At 36.8% G+C, this 16,165-nt stretch overlaps 1 protein-coding gene across 1 annotated transcript; it reads left to right on the top strand.

The window, feature by feature from the left end:
* The first annotated feature begins 972 nt into the window (after positions 1-972).
* LOC140155871 (solute carrier family 22 member 15-like) lies at positions 973-12,151 on the top strand. The gene is made up of 10 exons (XM_072178865.1): positions 973-1,065; positions 3,682-4,030; positions 4,562-4,792; positions 5,170-5,366; positions 6,852-7,283; positions 8,052-8,186; positions 8,724-8,809; positions 10,169-10,289; positions 10,844-10,916; positions 11,292-12,151. Exons 1-10 carry the CDS (start codon positions 995-997, stop codon positions 11,517-11,519), a joined length of 1,923 nt encoding a protein of 640 aa, XP_072034966.1. The 5' UTR covers positions 973-994; the 3' UTR covers positions 11,520-12,151.
* The last annotated feature ends 4,014 nt before the right edge of the window (positions 12,152-16,165 follow it).

Consider the following 16,165-nt stretch of genomic DNA (forward strand, 5'->3'; position numbering starts at 1 on the left):
TTTAGCTTCTTGGATATTATCGGAAACATAGATTAGTAATATTAGGTAGGTCACTGTAGTTTTAAAGATGTGTTAGATGATTTTTACGATGAAAAAATTGATGTTTTAAGCTTCTTTTCAAAAATTGGTTTTAGCTTGTTAAAAAACGGGTACAAATTCGTTTTTAGCTTGTTGGATATTTTTGCTTAATAGTTTAAAGCTTGACTCCTTAGATGAAACTTTTAGTTTAAGCTTGTTGGAATATTAAACCTTGATGAAATAGTAATATTTGAGCCCTATATAGCGTGGGTGGTCTAAAAGTCAGGATCGCCAACATCACGATCTTATAAATAGCCGTTTACGCCATACATTTGACAAACAACATTTAGCGTGACACAAACGTTTGCCAAATGTTTACAGCGTTTACGAAAATGTTTGACAAACGTTTGTGATAACTCATTATGCCGATATCATTCATGCATATAATTTGCACTGGTATTTTGACTTAATCGTGTAGGCATGAGACCCCAGACAAATGCATGAGACTACACATTCAGAAAAATTCTGGAAATTGTCCAAAAAAAAGCTGGAAAAGCACGTAAAATTGTTCAAAAACACCTGCAAAGGGGCTGAAAATAAATTAATTTGTGGAAATTTTGACATCACTAAAGTCTGGTTCCAGTGTTTCCACTGGAAAAGCTCATGCGTAATCATGGGTATAGCTGGACTTGGAATTTAAAAAAAAAATTTAAAAATCGATTTAAAAATAAAAGAAAATCCGATTCGTGGATTTAGCCTAAATAAAACAAAATCTGATTTAAATCAAAAAATAAATTTAAACAAAATAAGCAACCCTGCTGTGTCGTATTTGGTTTGTCATTTTCCTTTTGGGTTCTGTTTATTTATTCTTATAAAATCATTAGTAATCATTTTCAAGTATTAGACCTAATGTTGACTCATTGAATTGCATGTTGTAATACTTTTTATTCTCAGGCATTGAAAAGCTATTATTATTATGGAACAACTCACCTCCTTGCCAAACCGAAATGAACATCTCCTCGATCCTGCAGATTCCAAACCCGATGGGTAAGTCGACGTCGATGCGTCAATTTTAATCTGAGAGACCTACTATTTCAAATGAATGATTTTACTTTTCTAAAATGTTTCCTTTCATGCTGAAAATGAGAGGAATGAAAGTTGGTGGAATTAGCTGCCTCGCGCACGGCGCACCTTGTTCGCGTCATATTGCGGGCGGATCGCGTACGCGTCTGTTCGCACAGCTCGCGTTTTTTCGCAGATTATCAGGGCGCAAGTCACTAAATTATGGATTGCTGTGATTTTATATAATTGTGTCATGTCACTTTACTTCGTATAGAAGAAAAAGCACTTCAAGGGTCATAAACTCATAATGGGCTGCGATAGGCCTAACATTAAAAAGTAAATCTATTAGATTGCGACGAGGGACAAACCCAAGCTTAGATTAAAAATTCTTAATTTAAAAGATTAAAATTGAAATAATCTTAATTAAATTGCCATTTTTTAATCTTATAGATTAAATTCATATATTTTTTATCATAGATTAAACTTTGATTTAAATAGACACTAATCCAAGATTAATCCAAATTATGATCAAAAATTCAATCTATTGGATTTTAATTTCACCATCATGGATTAAATTTTGATTTAAATAGACACTAATCCAAGACTAATACAAATTAAGATTAAAAATTCAATCTTATGGATTTTAATTTCACCATCATGGATTAAATTTTGATTTAAATAGACACTAATCCAAGACTAATACAAATTAAGATTAAAAATTCAATCTTATGGATTTTAATTTTAATCTATTAGATTAAAAAATAGCAATTAGCTCTCATTTAATCTATTAGATTAATCATTTTAATCTAAGCTTGGATCCCGGGCCCCCCAACTCAACACAAAAGTTGACAACCATGAGAGTTACCAAATTGCGCAGAAAATGGGTTATTTTTCTACCAGTAGCAAGGACCGCGAAATTGGCAAAATAGGGGTATTTAATTTGCACTGTCCGTGAAATTTGACAGTGAAATCAGCAAAATAGGGGTGTTTAATTTGCACTGTCCGTGAAATTTAGATAAAAGGGGTACTTGAGAAAATCCAGAAATGTTATGTCAATTTTTAGTGTCATTGATAAGGGGTGTTTGAAATTCTTATCATTGAAAAGGGGTGTTTGAAATTCTGGTCATTAAAAACTACAAAAAAGGGTTGTTTTTGGCCAAATTTTGTCCTCGATTTTGCATGAAAAAAGGGGGGTAATTTGATGAAAATCATTGCAAAGGGGGCCTTTGAAAGATTTGGTAACTCTCATGGTTGTCAACTTTTGTGTTGAGTTGGGGGCCGGGGCTTGGATTTATCCCTCATCGCAATCTACTAATCTAATACTATTCAATCATTTATAGGAATTTAGAGAGATATCTGGCACGTCTATTAATAGGTGTCATAATCACGAATACAGATTTACATAATATGAAAAAGGCCGGGAAAAAGGTTACATGCCATAGCGAGTCAATTCATACGACATAAACGTCGATGTTGCTCGTTGATCTCTGATAAGGAACCTTATAAATAGGGTCATGTACACAGGTCATTTGTGTGTACCGATTTTTGACAATAAACAAAATCAATAGTTATTATAATCAAGATAATTATAATATAAACACGTGTATAATTATCAAAGATATATTCTGCATTGTTTTGCGTGACTTTGCGAGCTCAGTTCAGAGTCCAAACATAATGAAAGAAGAAGCAAATTACGTGTATAATTGCTGCTAATGGTCTAAAGGTAAGTTTAATTTGAAACAAACGGTAAAATATGTTAATATTAACAAAGCGAAAAGGAAAATAAGGAAACCACTTGGTGACTAGTTTAGAAATTTATATTATGCAAAGTCTATTTATCTAATTTTAAAAATCTGAATGCTTAAAGGTCTATTTGGTGATTTGCTCTTCCGGAGGATCGTAAAAATAAAAAATAAATCAGGATTTTGGCTCCTTTGTTAGAATGATAGATGTGCTAACATTATAGCCTGCTATTATAGTGGTTAAGCTGACAAAATAAAACATGAATCTGTAATTTCTCCAATTAAATTGGTGAATGTGATACGAAATTTGTTATCTGCGGTGTGATACCAAACTGGTGTAAACAAATCGGAAAGGTCGAGAAATTAATGATTTAATGACATTTGGTGCGATTTGTATGATATTGTCGGTCAAATTTTACATTTTCTTCTTCTTTACCCAAAATAACACACGCATTGTATAGGCACTGGAATGAAATAGCAGTTTTCTTCGTTTTACCTCATTTGTTTGGCTCGAAGGGACAATGTGATCAGTGAAAACTAACATTTAAATAGAAATCTATTCTTTGTGCAAATCATACACAGCTTTAAGCACAAACGCCATTAGCTCATGCATCGATCCGACTCGCTATAATTGTGGTCAAAGTTATGACCATTATTGTTGTTGTTGATGTGTTTACTTGTATAGCATTTTACTTGTTCTCAAACTTTGCTATTAAAATAGCTAGGTTTGAGAACAAGTGTTATATAGTTTGAAATATTCAAAGCAACATTATTAAAACTTTGCTTCGTTGTTTTTGTTGTTGTTTTTGTTGTTGTTGTTGTTGTTGTTGTTGTTGTTGTTGTTGTTGTAATTGTTTAGAACGGATGAAATGATGGAGTTAGACCACGCATTACGTTACCTAGGGAACTTTGGTCGTTACCAAACTCTGCTTTATTGGTTACTCGCCATAATAAGTGGTTTCTTCCCAGCACTACAACTGATGGGGATGGTGTTCATTTCCTATACACCCAAACCATATTATTGCACACCACCTGAAGGATATTACGTTAATGAAACTGTGCCAGTGTTTCTAGATAAAGGGGAAGAAAAGTATGACAGTTGCCATATGTTCGTGGTGCATGATGGTGAAGTTACAGAGAATGTTACCGGATGTCAGTTTGGTTGGGATTTTGAGACTATTCGTGGTGAACAAAGCGTGGTTACTGATGTAAGTACATCGTTCATAAAAAAAATCACGTTCATTATTCGATATTCTTGATAAGCACTTTAGAATAAAATATCCTAGGATAACCTTTACAGCTTTACCAGACTCTAAGCTACTGAACTTATAATACAAGCAATTCTTTTCCTATTACGATATATATTACTTACAGGACAATAGCATAGGCCTATACAAACCTCCTATAAGTAAATTATTATACGGCTCTTTTCAGAGCCACGGTAATCCTTAATTATAAAACTCGGATACCTAGGCCCTATAATATACGCGCGTAACCACCCTTTAATTAGAATCAGATTCAAAATTGCTTCAGTACAGTATCGTAACACGTACCCTTCAAAATAATTTCAAAATGATGTGAAAACTCGCGCTGTTGATATTCATTTATCTTTATCTAAATCACTCTCATGTGACGGGATTTGAATAGAAGCTTGACTTGTATCGATATCTAGATATAAATTTGGGCAGTTTAAATACCGGTAGTCAATATTAAACGTGACATTTCTTTATATATTTCAGTATAACCTGGTTTGTGATGATGCAATTTTAGCTAAAATAGCTCAGTCTCTTTTCATGACGGGTGTTCTTGTCAGCTCTGTTACAACGGGACAATTAGCGGATATCTTCGGTAGAAAACCGATATTGTTCATTTCACTGATCGGTGAAGCTTTGAGTGGTTTGTGCATGGCGTTGGTGTGGAATTATTATGCATTCGTATTCTTTTGGTTTTTACTCGGAGTGTTTGAACAGGTATTTCTTTTTAAAACGCATTCTGTAATGAATGGTGTCACCTTTTATACAACACCCATAAATTATCCTCGTAATTCCGTTCCTAGGCTAGGCCTATTATACTCTATAACAATATTAGTCGAACCCTTACCATTGTCCATTCTTCTCAAGTATGCATGTCGATACCTTTAACTTCGAACATATATATCACGCCATTTCAAAAATTATTTTACACAGTAATGAAATTTTAAGAAATAAAAAACACCTTTTAATCAGGTCTTCCAGGGAGACCAATACATTTGTAATGATGGAATCTCCTGAATAAAATAATAACGAATAAATAAATGTCCAGCACTCGAATTGAATACTATATTCTTCTCTCGGCCTTTTCATTGCAGGGGCTTATGAATTGCAGTTTTGTGATGATTATGGAAATGTTTGCTCCTGAGAAACGAACATTGGCAGGCTCTCTGTGTAATGTTGTCTGGGGTATCAGTGTTGTATTTGTGAGCCCCCTAGCTTATGGACTACGCAACTGGCGTTATTATGAAATGTTGGCTTCGTTGACCATTCTGCTCGTACTTCCAGCATGGTGGTAAGTGGTGTGACATATGAGGTGAGGTTTATATATTGAGTGTAGGTGTGTGGATGTCTTGTACAGAATTTAGGGTTAGTAAATAACTTTGGGATTTGTGTTGTGTGGGGTATATGTGTGCGAGGTGTTGATGTGTATGTTTGTTGCTTGATATTAATTTCGAATTTCCAGGATCAGGTTCTCCGCGCGTAGTGTTTGCTATCTTACCTAACGCAAGTTAGATATCAATGTCAAACTTGCGTAATATAAGGTAGCAAACATTATGCCCGGAGAACCTGATCCTGGAAAGACTACATTGATATCAAACTTGCGTAAGCTTAGAGAGCAGTCATTTTGCACGGAGAACCTGATTCGGGAAAGTCGACATTGATATCAATCAAGCTTGCGTAAGATAAGATAGCAAACATTATGCACGGAGAACCTGATCCTGGAAAGTCTACATTGATATCAAACTTGTGTAAGGATCCGGTTCTTAGTGCATAATGTTTGCTAGTTTATCTTACGCAAGTCTGATATCAATGTAGACTTTCCAGGATCCGGTTCTCCGTGCATAATGTATTTTATCTTACGCAAGTTTGATATCAATGTAGACTTTCCAGCATCCGGTTCTCCGTGCAAAATGTATTTTATCTTACGCAAGTTTGATATCAATGTAGACTTTCTAGGATCAGGTTCTCCGTGTACAATGATTGGTATAATCATTTTAAAATGTCCACGCAATATATAATCTGAACGCAATATGCTAAAACATATACCATTGTCAAAAAAGAAAAAAAGACTGGGTAAAGCTTAAGTTGAATAGGTGTATGAGGTGTGCGGGGGTAGGGCCTTTGTTTATTTGTGTGTTTGGATAAGGGATGTGGGGTACACTCGTGTGTGTGGGGGGAGGGTGCGTGTAATGTAAATAGTGTTGATGAAATTACAAGAAATTACAAGAATGGTAAATGATTTGTCAATTATCCATTATGGATTAGATTGTTTTAGAGTACCTAAATGATCTAAGCTGAGAAACTTGATACTAGGCCTTCATGTGCTGTCGTTTTAATACAATAATGCAAAAGCGTTTCTAAATGTTTCGATATATTTTGCAAAACGAAATGTTCTGTAATGAAAAGAAACAAGTGAGTTCGATAATTCAGGGCAGAGTGCATCGTGGGTAATATTTGGACAAGCTAAGCGAGAGAAATAACCAATCTCCTCCATTGACAGGCCGTGTGATGACCTGTGACTCGCTGGGAATTCGTTTGATTTTATTTGCCATTTACATCATTGGCAGTTCTAATGAGGCTCATCCAATACTTGCTTGTTATATGCAAGGTGTATACAATGTGCAAAACACGAGAACAAAGCAAGTTCACTTCCATTGAAACACTGTGTGAGATACGATATTTTTCTCCCAGTTAACCTTTTCCAATATTGCCCACAATGCACTCTGTCCTGAATTATCTAACTCACTAATTGTGGCCTTATTTTCATCTTTTTTAGGTTCATTCCCGAATCAGCACGATGGCTTGTCTCACGTGGTCGCATTGATGAAGCTGAACAAATTCTCACTAAAATAGCTGATTTCAATAATATCCCTGTTCCCACCCCTTCTTTTCTAACATCGCGTCCTCTTGAACTACATGAAGAAGTTGTGCCACTCAGAACCCCACATAAACACTCTGACAAAGATGCAATTTACAAGCCAGTCCCTGCTCCACGCAAACACCTTGGTGCTATTAGACATGGGCCTAAAGGGCACGGTTTCAGCGGTCATCAGTCATCAACGAAGATAGCTCATAAGCATGATAAGCATGTTAAATATATGCCAACAGAACAACCTGAGGCAGCACAATCGACAAAGAGACATAGTATTTTGGATATTTTAAAATCCAGAGTGTTGCTATTAAACTTTCTAATCATTGGCTACTGTTGGTAAGTGAATTTTCCCGGGTTTTGCCTTTGATAGAGATTTATAAATTACCGTATATAAACGGTATGAATCATTAGTCGTTATTTGCGCATCCGACGACTACCAGATACCGATTACCAGGTGAACCACACAATGGTTGGTTTAGATATTTAACCAATTTTAAACATCTGATAACATGGGTTAAAAAGTTGTTGGTTCAAATTTTAACCAACATACAGTGGTGCGGTTCACTTGATAATCCGCGTGTTGGTAAAACGTTTTAACCCGTGTGTTTTAACAGCTGTATAATGAACATATTGTTGTCCATCCGATATACAAGTACTTGAATTTCAACTTGTCGAAATTCATTTCAGGGAGTTGAAATTTTAAAATTCGGCAAATCCAACATTTATCTAATCAAATTAGAATAGTGCAGACTAAAATTTCAGCTCGCCAAATAAGCTCGCTGAAATGATTTTCGGCCAGCTGAAATTCAGGTACTAGTGACTCGGATGACCAATGATATGAACGGTCCATATTATAACAATTTGGCGAGCGCATGTAGCGACGTGGCAAAAGGGTCTTTGTTTTTTGACAACTTATGTATGTCGTACTCTAAGTCAGTGCAAAGGAACAGTTTGTAGTTATCAAGAGTTCGTCCGTAAGATTCACTGACCGCACTGAAGTTACTCTTTTATGGAGTAGAATTTCTATCAAAATTTGACCATTTCTACCAAAAGATTTGTCGAAAGTTAATTTTTGTATTAATTCAAATGTGTTTTGCTTCCTAGGTTTGTAAGCAGTACTGTATACTATGGGTTATCATTATACAGTTCTGAATTAGCTGGTAATGTGTACTTCAATGTTTTTCTACTTTGTCTTGTTGAACTGCCTGCTTTCCTGGTTGGGTACTGTATGTTGAGATGGTAAGTATGAAAATCCTTCGTCAAAGGTATCCGTCACCTAAAGTGATCTTTTGAAGATTTGTTTACTTCCCTGTTGCAGTGCTACTTGTGCTATAAAAATAGTAAAGATTTGTCGTCCTTTAGGAAGTGAACTGATTCCCGGGAATTGATACTGATATCAATGTCAGATAACTATATGTTGCCGTTTCAAAGTGGATGGTCCCATTTTTATGTGGTGTTTTGTACCTTGCATTGAGGCATATCCCAAAAAACGACATAATTCCAAAATTTACGTGTAATGGCGGCAAGGGTTTGAATACTAGTACCATCATGGGGAATGCAGGGGGATATCAAAGCTACCAGGTTTTTGTTCATAAGGAAACTTAAGTATATCAGGTGTAAAATTTTAAGGTTATGAAAAAATATAAACCAAAGTTTCTTGGGTATAAAAAGTGGAAGATGAGGCTGTCAATCAGGTCATCCACCGTTAATTTAAAAGGAGAATGTGCGTTATAGGCTACATCTCTCTGATTATTTGTTAAATTTTCAATATTGCAGGATAGGGCGACGGATTTCTAGTAGTATATGTCTAGTTGTTGCTGGTGTGTCTTGTGTGCTCACGGCGTGTTTACCCAATGAAACTAGTAAGTAAGGTGCATTCTTGCACCTAAGTATTCTTGTGTATTCACATCGTTTCCTCCCGAGGTACTCAATACAAATTACCGTACCATTTGGGATGTGTCACAAACATGGGTCGCATTGTTGGCCGTTTTGTGTATATCAACGACCCCTTTTTCTACTCGTTAACCAGATAACGGATGATAGAGAAAGCAAATGAATACCAGCAACCATTGTGTTTGGCTTTCGTAGATTTGAGAAGGCTTTCGACAGTAAAATCGAGAGGACATATGTCAACGTAATCAAGGACATATATACAAGGAACAACTACCATCCGGCTATGCTCTGGGAGCAACAACATCAACATTCACCGGGGGGTCGACAGGGATAACATGTCATCAAAACTTTTCAACGCAGCTCTGGAAGCCACTATACAAAAGCTTGACTGGGAAAAGAAAGGGATCAACATTAATAGGGAGAGGATAAGCCACCTGAGATTTGCAGATGATATTGTAATCTTTGGAGAAAATCCTGATGATCTGGAGTCTATGCTGCAAGCACCCAACAATGAAAGTAACCAAGTAGGGCTGAAGATCAACATAAGCAAGACCAAAAGTATGTTCAACAGATTCGTCATCAAGAAGCAAATCTACATTCACCAAACAGCACTAGAAGAAGTAGAAGAATATGTGTACTTGGGTCAAGTTGTCAATATGAGACACTTTGATGAAGTTAGAAGAAGAGTAAGAGCAGGATGGGGGTACTTTTGGAAAAATGAATGAGGTGATGAAGAGCAAGATGTCATTATGTCTTAAAAAGAAAGTCTACAATCAGTGTGTCCTCCCAGCCATGACATATGGCTCAGATACTTGGGCAATGACTCAGAGAATGTAGCAGAAGTTGAGAGTGGCTCAACACAGCATGGAAAGGAGCATGCTCGGGATCACAAGAGAGAAAACAAATGAATGGATCAGAACCGCGACACAGGTCACCGATGTCGTCCAGACTGTGAAACAAAAGAAGTGGTTTTGGGCTGGTCATCTAGCTAGAACATCAGATGGACGATGGACCAAACTGGTTACAGAATGGATATACCTAGAAATGGCACTAGACACCCAAGAAGACAGAAAGCTAGAGGGAGGGATGAAATTGTAATATTTCTTGATGTAACCTGGATGAGAAAGACGGGATAAATCAGAGTGGCGTCACCTTGGAGAGGCCTTCACCCTGCAGTGGGTCGACGATGGCTTAGGATGATGATGATGAGACGGAATTTTGATATACGTTTTTGGGTACAATAACGCGAACATGAAGAAGTTAGGCCAACATTATTTTAATGCTTATTTTTGTTTAAATAAATTTTCCCATTTCTATCTACATGTTAGATGACGGGACAGACATATCTGCACTGAGAATAACATTGGCAACAATTGGTAAATTTTCCATATCGACGACATTTGCAATGATTTACGTATATGCACCGGAACTATTTCCAACAGATATGAGGTAATGATTTATAGATGTCACTTTGACTGGCAGCCTCACCCCCTCTTATATCTCAACCTTCTCAGTCCTCCCAATAATCCTTCATTAAATAATATTTTGGAATCAGTAGAACATCACATATTTTACATTAGCTAAGTGAATAGTTTGGGTTGAAATTATAGTTGCCATCCACTCCAGTCGGGCACTGACTCTAGTTTTTAACGACACAGACCAACCCCACCCCTTCCTCTCGTCGTCTTTCCCTTATGTAAGCCTTGGTGAACCCATATTCAAAACAGACAAAAATATGAATCAAATTCCGGACTCACCAACGATTTTTTTTTCAGTAACGTTGCGACCCGTTCACCGGGTCTTCATCAGACTGCGCAGAGACTTGATTGATGGTTAGGTCACGTGATGGTAATCGGCGAGGAAGTAGTTTGATGAAGAGCTCATGGACACTTTTTGTACCATTCTGTATCGTAATGTGGGTTTCGTCTAATTTACACTCCTCCTTGTGGTAGAAGTGTAATTGTGATCATTTTAACACTATGTAAATTAAAATTTGTTTTCAGGAACGTTGGCCTCGGTGCTTGTTCATTCTTTGCTCGAATCGGAGGCATTATTGCACCGTTCGTGTTACATCTGGTAAGCTGAATCCCAATTTATAAATAGCAGAATATTCTGGGCTTTTAAGGACGTATCTGTACAGTATTTTCACTTTCTAAGCTTAACTATTAAGCCTATAATGAAAGATAAAAAACAAAAAACAAGATGATTTCGTAACGTTGTCGCTACCTTCAACAACAAAAGACAACACCCTTCAGCCACAATAGGCAGAAAGGCAAAATTAAAAGGCGACTATAAAGACACATTTTCTTATATATAGGCCTATATACGTTGTATAAACAACGTATGACCTATATGATTATCACGCCTTTTAAATTATATACCCATCACTACTTTTTTAGTCTGTTTTGTCAAACATATCTCTTTCCATTTTGTTTTCACTAATTATTCCAGAGCAAATTCAGTGACTATTTACCACTGAATATCTTTGGGATCGTAACGATCGTCGCCGGAACGCTGAGTCTGTTTCTACCAGAAACTCGCAACAAACCACTACCGGAATCTATTCAGGACTGCAATCGACAAGGGCATTCTTCTTTGTGTTCTTCAAGAGGCGGACGGCAGAGGTTTGAAAGCTTCAACAGCCAAGCTAGTGATAAAGCCAACCCTGCTGCTGTGTAAGCGGGTTGTGACTTTCGATGATTTGAACACTCTATGCAGAGACTTGCCACGGGAAACATTAAAAAACACTACATATTATATATATATATATTTAAATAATTTTTTATGACAGTTGTATAACTTTAGCATTCCAAACTGATAATAATCGAGTTAATAATCTGAGAATGCTTTCTGTACATTGTACATGTAAGAAGCTTAAGATACTGTAATCAGTGGCGTACTGACCGGTCGGAGCAGCAGGCAACTTGCCGCTCCTGACTCAAATAATTGCCATATCCATCTTACTCTTGGCATGATTCAGATGAAAATGAACTTCATTTTACCCCCATCTTAGCATTGAAAAGTGCACATTTTTAGGCGACAATTTTATCAAGCTACAGTAAAATCTTGGAAAGAGTCAGCGGGACCTTCTTTGCAGTTTTTCTCATTTCGAAATTTCGTCCGGTATACACCACTTACTGTAATTACGCCGATTTTGGGTGTTCGCCATGCAGACATACCGTATATGGAATATTATTGTACAATACAAAAAATGACTAGAACCGATACATTGCTTTGCTAGAATGAGGTATATGCTGCTGTTCTGCGTCTGCCGAATTTTGGATCATTTGCAAAATACTCATACCGTACCATGCCCGGCCCTATACCGTATTAATATTAAACTATAATCTAGTCAACTGGACTTACTATTTTTGAGTGGGGAAATTTTCACGTCCAATCCTGAACGCATCATCAGCCCTACTGATGTTGTGGCGGCAAAAGTTCATTGACCTGTGAAACGGATGTTGTAGTATCACAGGTCACCACCTTTGAGTTCAACCTGAGAGGTATCTTCCTGATCGCTGAACTGTAGGCCCCGGCCAAGTTGTGACGCGTAGGCCGCCTCCCCTGTTAAGTGAAGGCTCCTCCCGTTTCACGTAAATCGCTTCTTTGACCCCTCTCTCAAACCATCTGCTTTCTCTGTCCAAGATTTTCACATCCTTGTTATCAAAAGAATGCTTTGTAATGTCCAAATGCGTATAGACGGCGGAGTCACCGCAACCAGTGCTGGCTCGTCTATGCTGGTACATACGTTTAGCAAGCGTTTGTTTGGTCTCCCCTATGTACAGCTCTTCGCATCCCTACAGTTCAGCGATCAGGAAGATACCTCTCAGGTTGAACTCAAAGGTGGTGACCTGTGATACTACAACATCCGTTTCACAGGTCAATGAACTTTTGCCGCCACAACATCAGTAGGGCTGATGATGCGTTCAGGATTGGACGTGAAAATTTCCCACTCAAAAATAGTAAGTCCAGTTGACTAGATTATAGTTTAATATTAATACTGTTTACTACCTGGATGAATGATAATCTTCACAAACGTATGCCCTATACCGTTTTAGCAATTGTATAATAGTAAATGCAGTGCTTATTTTTTATGTCTGATATTATAACGAATATATTCAGTATGATAATCTATCATTTGTGCACAATAATGATGAATCAAATATGATTAACTTTGTTAGGAGTGGTTGTTTCTTATTCTTCTCGCCTGTGCATCTTACAATTAAACAAAAGTTATTTCTTAAAAGAAACTGAAATTAAATTACAAAATGAATAAAGTGATCGATAGAATTTTGTTCTGCGTATTTTGATACCTCATTCGACACGATGCGACTCATTTGAATGAAAAAGTATAATATCAAAAGTGACAAAATTTCCTCCTTCAGGGCGACTTCATACCAGCGTGACAGTCTTAACGCGCCGCCCTGTGTTCATGCGTAAATTTCGTCACTTTTGAGATGCTGGTTTGTTTTTTCATTTCAAATGGCTATGTGCTACCGGTTGTGGAAATAAAGTCGCATCGTATCGAATGAGGTATCAAAATACGCAGAACAAATTTTCCATCTATAAACTCTATTTGGTAATTTAATCTTAGCGTCGATAAGATTTTTTTCCTTTTTTGCTGCAACACTTTTTGTACGCAGCCAGTTTGCTGTTGTGGCAGAAACGCCTCGACAATAGTTGCCGCTAATGTATTAGTTGAAACGCATTTTATAATATAATATGAATAGAATAAATAAGAACTACAATAACAGAGATATTTTGATTTTTTTTAGTATGATCCGGTTCTCCGTGCATGTTTACTTTCTTAAGTTTTATACCAATGTAGACTTTCCAGGATCAGGTTCTCCGTGCATAATGTTTGCCATCTTATCTTACACAAGTTTGATATCAATGTAGACTTTCCAGGACCAGGTGCTCAGTGCATAATATTTGTTGTCATTATCTTACGCAAATTTGATATTAATATAGACTTTCCAAGATCCAGTTCTCATTGCATAATGTCCGCTATCTTATCTTACGCAATTTTGATGTCAATGTAGACTTTCCAAGATCCGGTTCTCCGTACATAATGTTTGCTATCTTATCTCACGCAAGTTTGTTATCAATGTAGACTTTCCAAGATCCGGTTCTCCATGCATAATATTTGCTATCTTATCTCACGCAAGTTTGTTATCAATGTAAACTTTTCAAGATCCTGTTCTCCGTGCATAATGTTTGCTTACTTATCTTACGCAAGTTTGATATCAATGTAGACTTTCCAGGATCAGGTTCTCCGCACACAAGTTTGGTATCAATGTATTCTTTCCAGTACCCGGTAGGCCTACTCCGTGTATAATATTTGCTTACTTATCTTCGCAAGTTTGATATCAATGTAAACTTTCTAGAATCAGGTTCTCCACACACAAGTTTGGTATCAATGTAGACTTTCCAGGATCCTGTTCTCCGTGCATAATGTTTGCTATCTTATCTTACGCAAGTTTATTATCAAAGTAGACTTTCCAGGAGCAGACTCTCCGTGCATGTTTGCTATCTTATCCTACGCAAGTTTGATATCAATGTAGACTTTCCAAGAACAGGTTCTCCGTGACAAATAAAACAAACCCACAAAGAAAAAACTCAAAAAAACACACAATTAATTCTGTGATATCAATGTAGACTTTCCATGATCCGGTTATCCATGCATAATGTTTGCTATCTTATCTTACGCAAGTTTGATAGCAATGTAGACTTTCCAGGATCAGGTTCTCCGCACAAAAGTTTGGTATCAATGTAGACTTTCCAGGATCCGGTTCTCTGTGTATAATGTTTGCTATCTTATCTTACGCAAGTTTGATAGCAATGTAGACTTTCCAGGATCAGGTTCTCCGCACAAAAGTTTGGTATCAATGTAGACTTTCCAGGATCAGGTTCTCCGTGCATAATGTTTGCTATCTTATCTTACGCAAGCTTGATACCAAGGTAGACTTTCCAAGATCAGGTTCTCCATGCATGATGTTTGGTATCTTATCTTACGCAAGTTTGATGTCAATGTAGACTTTCCAAGATCCGGTTCTCCGTGCATAATGTTTGATATCTTATCTTACGCAAGTTTGATGTCAATGTAGACTTTCCAGAATCAGGTTCTCTGTGCAAAATGTTTGCTATATTATCTTACGCGAGTTTGATACCAATGTAGACTTTCCAGGGTCAGGTTCTCCTTACATAATGTTTGGTATCTTATCTTACGCAAGTTTGATATTAATATAGACTTTCCAAGATCCGGTTCTCCTTGCATAATGTCCGCTCTCTTGTCTTACACAAGTTTGATACCAGACTTTCCAAGATCCGGTTCTCCGTGCATAATGTTTGCTATATTATCTTGCGCAAGTTTGATATCAATGTAGACTTTCCAGGATCAGGTTCTACGCACAAAAGTTTGTTATCAATGTAGACTTTCCAGGATCCGGTTCTCCGTGCATAATGTTTGCTATCTTATCTTACGCAAGTTTATTATCAATGTAGACTTTCCAGGATCAGGTTCTCCGTGCATAATGTTTGCTATCTTATCTTACGCAAGTTTGATATCAATGTAGAATTTCCAAGATCATGTTCTCCATGCATGATGTTTGGTATCTTATCTTACGCAAGTTTGATATTAATGTAAACTTTCCAAGATCCGGTTCTCCGTGCATAATGTCCGCTATCTTATCTCTTACGCAAGTTTGATATCAATGTAGACTTTCCACTATCAGGTTCTCCGTGCAAAAAAAAAAAGAATAAATAAAAACAAAAACAAAAACACAATTAATTCTGTGATATCAATGTAGACTTTCAAGTATCAGGTTCTCTGTGCATAATGTTTGGTTTCTTATCTTACGCAAGTTTGATGTCAATGTAGACTTTCCAAGATCCGGTTCTCCGTGCATAATGTTTGCTATCTTATCTTATAGGCAAGTTTGATGTCAATGTAGACTTTCCAAGATCCGGTTCTCCGTGCATAATGTTTGATATCTTATCTTACGCAAGTTTGATATCAATGTAGACTATCCAGAATCAGGTTCTCTGTGCAAAATGTTTGCTATATTATCTATTTATTTTACACAAGTTTGATATCAATGTCGACTTTCCAGGATCAGGTTCTCTGTGCAAAATGTTTGCTATATTATCTTACGCAAGTTTGATATCAATGTAGACTATCCAGAATCAGGTTCGCTGTGCAAAATGTTTGCTATATTATCTATTTATCTTACACAAGTTTGATATTAATGTGGACTTTCCAGGATCAGGTTCTCTGTGCGAAATGTTTGCTATATTATCTTACGCAAGTTTGATATCAATGT

The sequence above is a fragment of the Amphiura filiformis genome, chromosome 6, assembly GCF_039555335.1.
Source record: "Amphiura filiformis chromosome 6, Afil_fr2py, whole genome shotgun sequence".
NCBI lineage: Eukaryota > Metazoa > Echinodermata > Ophiuroidea > Amphilepidida > Amphiuridae > Amphiura > Amphiura filiformis.

Coding starts and splice junctions, on each gene's coding strand:
- LOC140155871 (XM_072178865.1), top strand. CDS start 995: ATGGAACAACTCACCTCCTTGCCAAACCGAAATGAACATCTCCTCGAT. Junction 1,066..3,681: donor GCAGATTCCAAACCCGATGG/GTAAGTCGACGT, acceptor GTAATTGTTTAG/AACGGATGAAATGATGGAGT. Junction 4,031..4,561: donor AACAAAGCGTGGTTACTGAT/GTAAGTACATCG, acceptor TATATATTTCAG/TATAACCTGGTTTGTGATGA.